This window comes from Neovison vison, chromosome 3 (assembly GCF_020171115.1).
Source record: "Neovison vison isolate M4711 chromosome 3, ASM_NN_V1, whole genome shotgun sequence".
NCBI lineage: Eukaryota > Metazoa > Chordata > Mammalia > Carnivora > Mustelidae > Neogale > Neogale vison.
In genome coordinates this window covers 45515017-45529061 of record NC_058093.1, presented here as the reverse complement: position 1 = coordinate 45529061, position 14045 = coordinate 45515017, and the positions used below count along the sequence as shown (strand labels likewise).

At 50.9% G+C, this 14045-nt stretch overlaps 1 protein-coding gene and 1 pseudogene across 2 annotated transcripts in view; one reads left to right on the top strand and one right to left on the bottom strand.

Annotated features, from left to right (window-relative positions):
* TWIST2 (twist family bHLH transcription factor 2) overlaps positions 1–12414 on the bottom strand; it is a 50294-nt gene extending 37880 nt beyond the window's left edge. For both annotated transcript variants that reach the window (XR_006383809.1, XM_044241963.1), the window contains exon 1: positions 11720–12414. Coding sequence is in view for 1 of the 2 variants with exons in the window: in XM_044241963.1 (XP_044097898.1) it covers positions 11755–12237 (483 nt within the window). In the remaining variant the exon portion in view is untranslated. The remainder of the gene's footprint in view (positions 1–11719) is intronic.
* On the top strand, positions 12236–13686 carry LOC122903492 (annotated as a pseudogene).
* Positions 13687–14045: the final 359 nt, after the last annotated feature.

Genomic DNA, 14045 nt, shown 5'->3' with positions numbered 1-14045 from the left:
TACTTCCTTCCTGACTCATTTAAAGATTTTGGTTCACAGGTTTTTGGTACAGGTGAGTTTCATATTTTAATTTAATCAGAGTTACTTTTTTTTCCTTCATAACTCATGTTTGCTCTACTAGGAAAGACCAGTTTTAGGAAGCAGAGGATGGGAGGGGTCCCCATTAGTTAATATCACTTAAGTTCCCTCAGTGCTGACCGATGGGTTCTGTGGTGTGGGACAGTGACTTGGGTGTCCACACTGCGTGCCATCTATGGCCGAGCCACATGTCACACAGAACCACAGGGCGTTGATGAAGCAATATGAACACATACCCTTGGACCCACCCGGAAGCCTGATTTTCTATTAGTGTTACCAGCAGATGAACTTAGAGAGAAGCTGAGTGGGTGGACATTGTGAGATCAAGGCCTGGCCTGCTCTGGGAACAGTAAGCACAGGGGCAGGGGGCTGGGCGGGAGGTGGCACCCTCTGTATAGCACACCCAGGGTGCCAAACTTCATTCATGTCATCCAATGGTATTTCTGAAAACCACCTGCACAGTCAAGGGACAGAGATCCACTCCTTGTGCCCTGTCTTGACTTCCTTGCTGGCTGCAGTTTCCCATGGCTTCCAGTCCACAGGTGGGCATGCCCATGCCCCCTCTTCAGGTCCTCAGAGGGAGAGAGAGAGAGAGAGAGAGAGAGGATCCAAGTGTGCCCGGGCACAAAAAGTGTGCCCTGCTGTAAATGTGAGAACCACACTGATAGAACAAAGCGTGTCCATTCAGCCGCCAGGAACCCACATGGTGTCAACTGATGGGGTCCCCAACATAAGATGTGCCTGGCTTGAGAGGTGACCCAGGCTCCTGTGAGGCCGGGTGCACAACTAGGGGTGTGGACGTCCAGATCCCACCCTGCTATCTCTCTCGCTCTCCCTGGAGTCCTCTTTCTCACCGTTTGGGCAATCGCTGTCTCCCTCCCTGCTGGTTTCCCCTTTCGAGGGGCAGAGGACCAGGAACTGAGGGACGGCAGCACCCTTGGCCTTGGGCAACCTGACGGTCTTGACTAAGATTCTTTGGGATCCGCTCCCAGCCCTGAGCCCTACTGCCTGGATTCTAGAGACATGAACAATCGGTGAGCCCAGCATGATCTCCGGGGTTTCTGTGAGTGTCTTAATACGCAGATTGTGTAACACCAGGGAGGGGATAGTGTTTAAAAAAGAAACAGATCTGGACCCCCACTGGGGAAGCCCCAGGAGAGCCTCTCTTCTGCCCCTTCCCCCTCCTGCATGGGTCCCCAGGGCACAGAGGGCTCAGCAGGCACACCAAGGGTTAACAGATCAGGAGAGCAAGGAGAGGAAGAAAAGCACTCGGGAGAGAAAACCCGCCCAATTGGCCCTGAATGAGCTCCTGCCAGAGTCCAGCCTTCGTCCTATCTCTGGGGACTGCTCTTACAGTGCACTTTGCTCCATTCCCAGCCCTGGGGAAAGTGGTATTTACAGAAAAAGAGGGATTCGCTTCGAAAAGCAGCTCCACGCCAGAAGCCCCACTTTTCAGGAATCAGCAGCAGCATCAGCTTGGGTGTCTCTCTGAGCCTGAAATATTCTGGTCCTCTGACAGGCCCTGGGTTCGGGGACCCCATGGCTGGGCGGGTTAAAATGCTCACAAGCCACCCTCGCCACAGATGGGGACATGCCCCCTGCCCTTGTCTGCTGGGCCGACTGCAAACCACACAGAACCTGGGGCCACCCCGTCCTTGCCCACCAACCCCAAGAACACGAGAACGCAGTCCCCAAGGAGGGGCTTCCGGAAGGATAATTGACCTGCCGCCCAAATCAGAAGATGGGGGGACAAAAGCAGCCTGTTATCAGAGTTGTCTGCGGTTCTCTGGGACGGGAGACACATTAGGAAATAGATTTCGAAAGAGAAAGAGAAGCGTCTTCAGGCAGGGATAACTTGAGGCGGAGAACCAGCTGATAAACACAGAGTCATGTGGGGAAATGGGACCACCCCTCTGGAAAGTGGGGGGGGGGCTGAAGGCATGGCACCCCCTTGCCCCCACGTCCTGCTGGTCACCAGCAACACCCATGGCCTGAGTCACAGGATCTTTTGGGGGTTGTAAAATACATATCCTGCGAAATGTATCGTTTCGACCACTTGGAAGCATTAAATCCAGTGGAAGTAAGTGCACAGCGTTCCCACCATTGTGCAAACACCCTCACTATCTATTCTAGAGACAGAAATCCCACACCCATTAGGCAATCCTGTCCTAATCCCCCTCCTCCAGGCCCTGGCAGCCACGAATCCACCTTTGCCTATTCTGGATTATCCATGCATATGGACTCACATGGTATTTACTCTCCTGTCTGGCTCCTTTGACTTAGTATGACATTTGCAAGGTCCCTCCCCATTGCGTCAGGAGTTGTCCTTAGCTCCTTCTTCTGGCTGAACGGCCATCCACTGTAGGGCTCACCCATGTTTTCCACCTTTCCTTAGGGGCACACATTCAGAGTGTTTTCACCTTGTGGGGCGTTGTGAGGTGTGCTGCCCCAAACACACATACATTTTCATGGAGACCCTGCTTTCAGTTCTATGAGGGTGTACAGTTAGTGGGGAGGGGCTGGGTCGCACTGATTCCTGGAAGACGGACAGCTGCAGGGTATTAGAAACATCCTCTGTCCCTTTATATAGAGGGAAACTGAGTCCCAGATAGGCTACAACTTGCCCAAGCCACACACGACCGTGGGCTGAGAGCAGGAGTCCTCTCCCCCACCAAGTTCAACCTCAGGAAAGTCCTGTTGACCCCTCTGGACGCAAGACAATGGGTTGGCCCCACAGAGTCATTTGGTAGCCGATCCTGTTCCTACAAAGACAACAGCCTTTGGTTTCTGTCTAATTAAAATTTCCCCCAAATAGAAAAATACCAGTTTACTAAGGGAAAAGAACGCCATACGATTTATTCCAGAAATAATGACTTCAATAAACTGCAAAACCCACTGTGGAGAGTCACCATGGTTACAAGTCGGCCCAGGTATCAAAAAGCCCTCGGATGGCAAGGAATTCTGTTCCCTGCGTGCAAACACGGGTGTGCATCAGGAGCCGGAAATGCAAGCCTGTTCCGCTCCGGCTCTGTCCACCCTCCCCGCCCCTTGTGCTGCCCAGAAAAGGTGAAATTATGTAACTGATATAAAATGGTACTTGCTGTATCTCTCCAAAATCATTCACTACAAGCTGCCTGCCCGAGACATTGGTCCGGAGGATCCACGCGTGGACACGTGGCCAAGGGAGGCACCGCTGGGAGGGTGAAGCTTGTCATTGGGAAAAGTAACGTGTTACCGCACAGCCCAGCTCTGCACCTGCAGCACAGCGATGGTCTGTGAGAGGGACAATGCGGTCGTTGGTCCTCTCGCAGCCAAGCCAGGTGGGTTCCATGAGCCTTGGAAACCTGGGAGGTGGGAGGCTGAGATTTTCCTCTGGAGGTGTCTTTGGAGGAGCAGGGGCTTTTCACATCGGATTTGGCCATAGGGAAAGGTTACTGCATGAAACCCAGGAGGAGGAAACAAAGGCTAAGTGACCACTTGCTTGCATCAGTCCCGGCAAAGGCTGAGCCCCACTGGGCTCATGCTGGGACAGTCATCAGCACGACCTACAGGCTGGACCCTCCTGCAGCACCTGGATGCCCAGGAAGCCTGAGGCCAACATACACCCTTCAGGACTGGTCTGTTCCATCTTTCCTCTCTCTTCCCTCCTCTGTCATGAGAGAGTCCCTCCCAGTCTCATAGGGGCACCCAGCCACCCAGGACAGCAGACCCAACCCAGGCTGATCCTAGGGTCCCCACCCCACCGGGGAGGAGATGTCCACCCCTGACCGCCTTGCAGGGACTCTGTTTTGGCCCTGGTGGCCTCCCACCTGGGGCATTAAGGCAGAAGAATTGAGGCGGGACCTTGTGGGTTCTTATGAAGGGTCCTTTCTCTGGGAAGGCAGGTAGCGCGCTTCTGATAAAGCGTTTTCTTTTCCATTTCTGAGGGACCCATCTGCAGCAGGTGGCACAGGAAGGTGACAAGCGTGGATCCTTCCATCTTCTTCTTAAGGGAGCCCCATCCCCTCGGTTGCCCCTTTCCTTGCAAGAGACCCCACACAGCACACTTCCTGCCCACATCCTCATTTTCTCTTACTCTGTCACTCCTGAAAGAGTGACTGTCACTTCTCTTCCACAGTATAAATTTTAAGCTGCCAGGTTAATGTTTAGGGAGTCTTCAGAGACAAACGAGGAGGTGAAACTGCTCAACAATGAAATCAGAGGAAACTGTTTGTTTTTGAAGCATCATAAAACAAAAACGAAGAAAGCGTAGTAACCATATTTGAGATGAGCCCGTAAATAGATCCCAGCCTTCACCCGATGCGTGTCGTTTAATTCAGAGATAACCCCTAGCCTCAAAAAGCTGTCTGAAAGAGAGCTGGGCAAGTGGCCACACTTGACCATCCAGCAAAACAGCCTCAAGTTCACCCTGCCCTTAAGATGTTTGACGGTGTGGGCTCCTGGTCACCCCTCAGACCTGTCTCAGCCTGCAAACGTGCCACAGAACCCCGGCGCACCCAGGGTGTCACCACACGGTCCCCACCCACACTGTTCTGGGTGGCTGGAGCCGCTCATGTCGCCCAAGAGACATCAACGAAAACAGGACACACCAGATTTCCTGGGGTACAGGTATCTGTTGGGGACACTTCTGCTCTAGTCTCAATGCAACAACTTTCTTAGAAAGTAGTAATGATGGGCAGCTAAGGAGAGGGGGTCACCCAGCACTGAGGTGGGGGACAGGGGGTCCAGGCACTTCCGAAACACCCGGAAGCCCTCAACTCCGAGCAGAGCCTGATAGTGGGCTTTTTGCTCATCCTTTATTACTTAGTATAATATGAAAACCTACATGGGCCTCCGCTAATAGTGGGAACATACAGGTGAGCTCTCAGCTACGGAATACAGGAGGGAACGCCAGGTGTGGGGAGCAGGAGGTGGCAGAGGGCAGGGCTGCAGGAAAAATGCTCACCAGGCAGCAAAAAAAAAAAAAAAAGGATCAGATCTTTCTTTCTCAGGCCCCACCCATGCACACAGCCATCGCAAAACAGAGGAAAATCCATTTTGATTAGTTAGGAACCAATATATATGTCGTATATGATTTGCAATGATCTAAATTGGGGAAAAATCAGTCTTCAGTGAAGACGTTATTCATCCGTGCAACTTGATCTCCTGGAAGAGACAGGTCTCCATTGGAGAAAGAAAATCATGCCTCCCCTTGCCCCACTTTCCTTTCCAATTTGCAATAATCCAGGTATTCCCAAAGAAGCGAGAAGCCCCTCAGTAGTATTTATCAAGGCGGTTTCATGAAGAGCGGGGTTTTAAGTTCACACAGCTTTCTGGAAGTCAGTGGAGAGCTTGCTAAACCCGAAGGCTAGCTCGCCTTCGAACCCTCCACGGAAGCAGACCCCTCCAGCTCACAGGCACCCCCAGGTCCAAACAATCACACAAGGTGAATGGCTTTTGACTTCTGATCCCTTGGAGCTCCCTGCTAGCCAGATCTACTTTAAGAACTGAAATTAAGGAACGGAAACAGCAACTCAATCTTTATTTCTAGAGCTCTTGATTGAAGGAAGGCGCTGGCTGCTTGCATTTTGACTTTCAGAATGTTAAACCGAAGTCAAACCCACAAAGAAATCTACCGCAGCAGTAGATAGAGTCAGAGACTATAAACTATTGGCCTGTGTTTTCTTTTAGGGAGTTTATTTATTTTACAAGCCGTCCCTTCCAGAGCCCCACTTGCCCCTGAAGCAGGCAAAAAAAAAAAAAAAAAAAAAGCCCTGAATCTCTTAAGAAGAGGGACACACTTGGAGAATTTACCAGAAAAGTCCGTGTGGCATTTTATTTGTATAGCGGCAGAAAAGCAGCATTAACAACAGAAGCGTGGACCTTTTTTTCCTCCAAGGGGAAGTCAGAGAAAGATCCCTATTCCTCTTCTCTCAAAGCAAAAAAGCTAAAAACCTGCCCCAGGTTTTCCTGTGCTGAGCGGCCCTGGCCGAGGTCCTGGGGCTTTGGCTGTGACCACAGCACAGACCTCAGCTCTGGGGTTGGAACTGGATGTCTGGTCACCATCATAGGGTTAATGAAAATCCAGGTTTCTGCCCAAATCTTGCCTGTCAGTCACGCACCAGATCTGCACACTCAGAAAACCAAGTGTGGGCTCTCTGTCAAAATGAAAACAGAGGAAATAAGAATCCAATGCCAGACAGCATAACTAAGTTTGCAATTCACCCCTAAAAGATGCAGGTGACTTTTTTTTTTTTTTTTTTAAAGGCTGGAAGTGAGCTAAAAAGAAAAAGGTATTTTCCAGAAGAGCTAAATTTGGTAAGTAAAACTCCCTGGGTTATCCCTTTCATTTAACTGATGGGGAAATTCTGATCTACAGAAAGGGAGGTGTGCGTGCCCATTTTAAAGGTATGGATCTGAGGATTTGAGAAACAAAATTACAGTCCTACAGGAGGCATCATGAGAAGCTGGGTCATCTCAATTTTCCCCTGGTCAGGTCACCGCGGAAAGCGTGTGGGGATGGGAAACACGGGTACTAAGCAACAGACTCCACGAAACTCCATGCACTGAGTGCTTTCAACTGCTGATTTTCTGTACAAATCCCAGACTCATGTTATTCTGAACAATCGAACTGGAGGAAAAACAATACAGACATTCGAAGCACTGTTTGGCTTCAAAATGACTCTATTTTCAATTAACCACTAAAAATTTCTCTCATGTTGGAATGAAGTTACATGCTGGCTTTTCTAGTTCCTGACTGAAGACTCCTTGAGCACGACCACCACCAGTAATCACTGAAGACAAATCCCATTGTGACCTACTTGACATCAGCATGAAAATCACATCATTAATGTCACCATATCCCGTTCCAAGACAAACATTAAATTAAGGCACATTTAATATAACTAAATTGCATTCAAAGAGTTACTACTGAACCAAACACAAAACATGTTCCTAGGACAAACAAATATTACTTTCAAATAACCATGACAAAGCTTAGGGTTTGAGCTCTCTCTCTCTCTCTCTCCCCTCTCCCTGTCTGTATGTCTCTTAATACTAAAACGTAAATCTCTACCCCTCTTGGTGAATAATTTTCACAAACCATGGGTTTCAGAATTGTGTGTGTTTCATGCACGTTAGTGTAGGCTTTGTATCTCAAAAGTAAATGTTGGGTCAGTTTCAGGTAAATATTTCCTAAAATTTCTTTGAAAAATATTTTATTTCTTAGTATAGGAGAAAAATGTATTAATTGGTATTTCTCCTTTCAGATTTCTAGAATTTTATTCTGTCTAAGGATAAGAAGGAACCACCTTTAATTGCACAGAGGAAATACTTTGAGATTCCTCGTATTTTGGAAAGAAGTATAAAATGCAAATGACATCAGAAAAAAAAATAGATTTGGGCTCAAACCACACTCGTTTATTACTCCGAGATGAGGCATCATCATTCCTTATATAATTTGTTTGTTTGAATGCAGAAAAAACGTTTAAATTCTTGTGGCATATCTTTCCTTTTTATATTGAGATAACTGTGGATTCATATGAACTTGTAAGAAATAATGCACAGGGAGTCTCTTATACTCTTTACTCAGTTTCCCTCACTGGCAACATCTTGCAAAACTATAGAGCAAGGTCACAGCTGGGAAATTAACACTGATACAATCTCCAGACCTTATGCAGATTTTACCAGTTTTAAGGGCATGTGTGTTTCATTCTATACAATGTTACATACTTGTAGACTCAGGTGACCATGCGGAGTATCCCTTTAAACAGCTTCTGATCTTAGTATTCTATCTTGTCCATATCTCCTAGTCTCCTTCTCCTTTATGGCTGCTTCTTGGCCTCCATAACTTATTCACCTTTTCTTTGAGTTTTATTGCCTCGCTCGGGAACTCTTTGCTGGTGGAGACTTTGTATTTGGTCTGTTTCTTGCAGCACATTTATCCTTTCCCAGGAAAAGACACAAACATAAACAGACATTCCAGCACACATTCACAGCGTTTTTAAAGACACCAGTGAGAATAGATTAATATAAATACTAAGCTTAAAAACTGTCATAAAAGTTCAGCCTTTAAAATTGGCTTATTAAAATATTTGTTTTTTTTTTAAGCCCAGATTTAAACTGATGTTATGAGTTATAGTGCTCTGCTCCGAAAGAGTTTACTTTGTGGACTTTTTTTTTTTTTTTTTTTTTGCCAGGCAAGAGGAATCTGACATCTGTGCCGTCAGTCCGGGATAGATTGAAACAAGGATGATGGAAACTCAATTCTTTCAGGCTCAAGACTTGTCTGAAAATAGTACCTTTTTTTTTTTTTCTTTCAGAAAACCTCAATCAAGTACTATATTTCAAATGACCTCAAACAGCCACTTTCAAAGTCCCATCCCTCCAGCCCCCACGCTGGCCAGATGCTGTAGCAAGACTTCTTCGTTCAAGGTTGAAAGAATAACACAGACATTACAGAACAATATACCCACATCACAGAGGTCAGCTACCTCTATTGGATCTTATTGACGGGTATTTTATAACAAAACAATACTTGTGTTCTAGGTAGCTCAGGCTTTCATTCCACTTCTTCCGATCCATCAAAACCTGTCCTGGGGATTCTGCATGTACATTCCCCATGGGGAATTCATTTGCTTTGGAGACCCGCTAGCATTCCAAACAGTTAACAAACACCTCCAAGAAATCAATATTCAGGAGGGAGAAACAGGCTTACACACTTTTTAGGAGGTGAAAGGGTCATACTCTGTTCTCCAAAGTTCCAAACTAAAAATTCTCAAAGGGAAAAAAAAAAAAGTCATTTGTTGAGTACAGTAACCTACTGAAAATCTGTGCCTATGGCGGGAGTCAGGGAAGACATTTTCTTTAATGACAAAGTGGAAAATAGGAAAAATGTTTGATAATCATCACCTTCCTCAAAGCCAGGTGCCCCTGACCCTATTACTAAAGCTTCAGCATTTAACGACAATACTAAAAACTTCTTTTGAGATTCTCCCAATGAGATGAACCTAGCTGACTGTCCAAAGACGCCTGATCTATTGTATATTTTTATGCTTAAATACGGGACTAAGGAAGAAAGTGAGGATAAATATTACCACCAGCCGAACACCATTTCCTGTGATTCTCTTTGTACCAAGGGACAATTCAGGTTCTTTGTGGTTATTGCTATTCTTCTGGACATAGCTTTTTTCATATATGTGAAAACATCTCGTATACTGAGAACATTAAACTCACACAACACTTACTGAAAGTTCTAGAAATTCTTTGCTGGTATGTATAACTAACACTTCTTAAAAATATTACAAATAGCAAATGTCATTTAGCAACATTTTCAGGAAATCAAACCAATCATGATTGTACTTACATTCACAGACAGTAATATGATAAAAACAAACATGCAAAAAACACAAAAAACAAACAAACAAACAAAAATAGTTTGCCCAATGTGCAAAGTAAAAACAAGTAAAGCCAAGGTGTGTCCAGAATTATTGGTGTTATCAAAAATGTCCCCATTTCTCTCCTCGTCTTGCAGAGAGTGGGTATCTTTCTACCTAAAGAAACTGGCTTCCTGGAATTAATCAGTTATATTCAAATATATAAAAAAAATAAATAGGCAACCATATAGACCATTTTTTTCCTCCAGCTAAATGTGCTGTGTTATGTTTTAAGGATTTTTCCCAAAAAACTCTCATCACTTACAATAAATAAAGTGTCACTTTTTATTTTTATATAATCTTTATTTGTGATCTAGGTCTGATTCTCTAAGTTTGAGGAATGCAATGATTTTAAAATGAATTTTAAATGATCCTACTAAATTTTGCATTAAGGTCATATCTCCTGGTATTTGTTTTCAGTAATTTTCTGGAGGGAAGTCTTAACGATAATTCTGTTGACATTTTCCTTAAACAAAGCTATACATGTATGTTTTACAAAGATGACATCCCTCATTTGTTTATCCTTCCTTCAGATGTGCTGTAAACTATCCATGGTATAAAGGGTAAATGGAATTAACTAATGGAAGCTCATAATTTAGGCAGCAAAACCCAGAATTAATGTATTATCCCCCTGTAGCATTTTACTACTCAGCCAATCCAAACTTTCTTTCTTAGAGAAATACGTGATTGCGATACTTTCCATCTGTTTTGACAAAGATAGGAGAAGATTCCCAAAAGTTATTTCTGCTAAAATATCTTTCTTTAAAAAACGATCATTATCTTAAGGGGGGGGCAATTTCATCAAAAGAATTTTCAGAGGCACAGAAATAAAAGCTTAACAAAGAAGATTCACCTGTGCCAGATCAGCCTTTTGTGACCACAGCAAAAACATGTGCAGATATTAGAAAACCGTATTTTAAAAAAAAGAAAGAAAGAAAAGAAAAGAAATAGATACGTTTGGGAGAACGGGTGGGGGCACACTCTGGATTAATCTAAATTCCTTCTGTGTGAAGTAGAGACTTATAAAAACACTGCAAGATGAGCAGGAAACTAAAGCGCACTAAGTAGTAAGGATCTTTACCACCCCCTTGGCCCACAACTTATCTTGCCCCTTCCCATTGCCCTAGAGAGCCCTCCGAAGGAAGATGCCCATCGGCCTCAAAGAGCCTTCTGGAAGGGAAGGCGCCTCGGGAGTTAGATTTCCTCTAAACGGAGTTCCAAGGTGTCTGGTCAAAGGGAGCTGGTGCAGGGCGCCCTGAGCGCTCTTCCAGAGCAAACCAGAGTTTCCAAATGCTCTCAGCAGCTGTGTCCCCTTCGCCTTCTCCCGTGCAGGGCCTGGCCCGCACTCCCTCCGGTTCCCGCAAACCTGTTTCCCAGCCTGGACCCCTCGCGCTCTCCTGCCGGGGCCGGGCGCCGGGACGCGGCGCGGACAGACCCCACTCCCAAACCCTCCAGGTTCAAGGCTGGAACCAGAGGCTCCCAGCTCGAGATCCGCCCACCTGCCTGCGGGCAGAGGGTTTCCGAACCCGGGGTGCCCTCCCGGCCTAGGCGCTCTGGTCTCCGCGGCTCAGCCCGGGCCCTGTCTCCCGCGCTCCCAGAGCAGGGCGTGCCAAGGCTCTCCCGCTGCAGTGGCCCCGGAGCCACCAACGCAGGGCCGTGTCCTTCCGCTCTCCCCAAGGTAAACCTGGCCGCCGGCCCGCTCCCTTGTGCCCACCGGGCTCACCAGGGCGCGGACCGCTCGGCTTTCCGCGAAAACTGAGTGTCCGCACCATGAACGTGCTTCCCGGGAAGAGGGCGAAGCCGCAGCCGGGCACAACCCGGCTCGGGCAGCCTCTCGGGAGGCCTCGATTCTGGAGGGCGCCGAGGGCAGTGGCTTTCCACCTCTCTGCCCGTGTGGGCTGCCGGCCGTTCTTCCGATGCCCACTCTCCCGACACTCACCCGCAGGCGCCAGTGGCAGAAGCAGCAAGGGTAGCAAGTACCGCTGTCACCGGTGCGCACCCCCCTCTCCCCAGCTCCCGGACTGACACCCAGCAGGGAAGCTTGCAAAAGGCCCCAAGGGTGCCCCTGGGACTCGGGAGCTTCCCAACCGACCCCCTTCTGTTGCTGCGAGGAAAAACGCACCCCAACCGCGCCGCCCTGGCCCGCAGGGCCTCCATGAGGAGGGATGCGCTGGCCGGGCCGCCCGCCCCCAGCTGTGGAGGGCGCCAGTCGCGCGCGCAGCACCTACCCTGGCGCTCGGGTCCAGACGTGGGTGGCGCGGCGCTAGTGGGAGGCGGACATGGACCACGCGCCCTCCATGCGCCACACGGAGAAGGCGTAGCTGAGGCGCTCGTGGGCCACGTAGCTGCAGCTGGTCATCTTATTGTCCATCTCGTCGCTCTGCAGGACCTGGTAGAGGAAGTCTATGTACCTGGCGGCCAGCTTGAGCGTCTGGATCTTGCTGAGCTTGTCCGAGGGCAGCGTGGGGATGATCTTGCGCAGCGCGGCGAAGGCCTCGTTGAGCGACTGGGTGCGCTGGCGCTCGCGCACGTTGGCCAGGATGCGCTGGCTCTGCAGCTCCTCGAAGGACTGCGCGCTCGGGCTGCCCTTCTTGCCGCGCTTGCCTGGGGTCGGGCTGCCATCTTCACTCGACTTCTTGCTGTAGCGCCGCTTCCGGCCGAAGCGCTTGGGCTGCCTCTCGAGCTCCTCCTCGCTGGTGCCCAGGCTGTCCACGGGGGACACGGGCGAGCTGGAGCCCTCCTCCATGGCGCCCGCCCGGCGCGCTTGGGGCTAGGGGCGCCGGGCGCCGAGCGCGCGCCGCTGCCCAAGCCCGCGGTCGCCGAGCACACGCTCTCCGAGTTGCTCGAGAGGCTCTGATTTCAAGGCCGGCTTGTGCAAAACCGAGGTCTCCGCGAGAGGAAGTTATTCTAACTTTTTTGGAAACTCTAGCCGGGCTGGGTTGCTAAATAGTTGTCAGGAGCAAGGGCGGCGCGCTGATTGGCCGCGGCGGCCGGGGGCTGGACGAGTTTTGGGGCCTTCGCCCGCCGCCCCCGCCCCCCGGCGCGGCACTTTCAGTTTTGCCTCCCCTTTCGGCCCTGGCCGCGGCGGGCACCCGGGAGGCCCAGCCCTAGCGCGCCGCCGGAGCCCCCAGCCGGCATCCGACCGCTCCCTGGCCGCCCGGCGCTCTGGGCATTACCGACCTGCTTTGTCTGCTCCTTAATGTAGAGGTCGGGCCCCGCCAGGCTGCGGGATCTCCCCGGGGCGCGAGGGGCGCGAGGGCGCGGGAGCGGAGTCCTACCCTAGGTGCGCTCCCAGGAGGTGAGGAAGAGGCGGGGAGCCCCGGGGGTGCTCCGGCCTCTGCGCTCCTTGGCTGCCCCCCGGGAGCGCCGCGAGTCCGCGCCGAGGCCCGCACACTCAGTCTGGGGCGGAAGACGCGCGCGGGCAGGGGGTCCCGGCAACCGGACCACAGGCGTGCGGACGCTTGAGTGCCCTCCGAGACGCCTTTGCCCACGCACGTGGTTCAGGGATCAGTGCACATGCACCGTCTCTGCCCAGGCTTCGTGTTGGGTGGCCTTTCTCACCCCAGCTTTCTGGGGATCCCGGCACCGACGCCCTTTGCAGACCTTGCTTCTAAGTACTTTCAAACTTGAACACCACAGCGAGCCTCTGCGGGAGCGCCGGTGCCCACTGCGCCCACCTGCTTGGCCCTGCCTGGGATGCCGGGTACGGGGCGGGGGCAACCGCCAGACCCCCTGTGCAAGGCCCCAGCCTCTGCGTTCTTCCTCTGCTTCGCCAGTCACCAGTGGCCCGGAGGGCAGTCTGGGGAGCTGCACAGCCTCCCCTGTGCTGGGCGCCTGCAGGCAGGAGGGCGCAGGGCGGCGGGAGCCGGGGCCTGGCCTCGGCGGGCGACACCGCGGACCCCGGCTCCGCGCCATCTGGACGCCGAGCGCGGGCGCGTTTGAAGTGGTTCGGGGGGGCTCTTTGTTCGCCAGGCCGCTCTGGCTCGGGGCCTGGAGGTGGTTTACGGCTTTGATGCCTTTGAACCTATTCCCAGGTGACCCGGGCTCAATTAGGCCGGGGCCTGAGCCCGGCTGTCAGGCAAGCCGCGTGATCAAGGGCGGGTGGGTCCTTTTATTGAAGTTGAACTCGGGGCCCGCGGAGCGCTCGGCCTCCGCTGCTCCTCCGCCGCCAGGCGGGCCGCGACCACCGCGTTAGGAACCCCGCGGGCGGTGGTGAGCGGCCACGGCTGCTCAAGGGGGACATTGCCCCAGCAGCGAGCCGAGCAGAGGTCTGGGAAGAACAGGCCCTCACACGGAGGTGGCCACGTAACAACGCTGTTTGCAGTTTCTAACCCACCCGCAGGCTTCAAGATCCTGTGACTAAAGGGTCCTGCCGAGTCACCGCGCCCAGCCCCACCCCGCCCAACCGCCTCTTCCCCTGCTCTGAGAAGGCTTGGGGTTTATCCTGCTCCCTACAGCTTTCTCCAAACTTCAAAAATAAATGTAAGGAAGGATGGAGACCGCGAGGGAAGCCTGCTTCCCTGCCGTCCTGCCGGCCTGGGTCGCAGCCTTTCC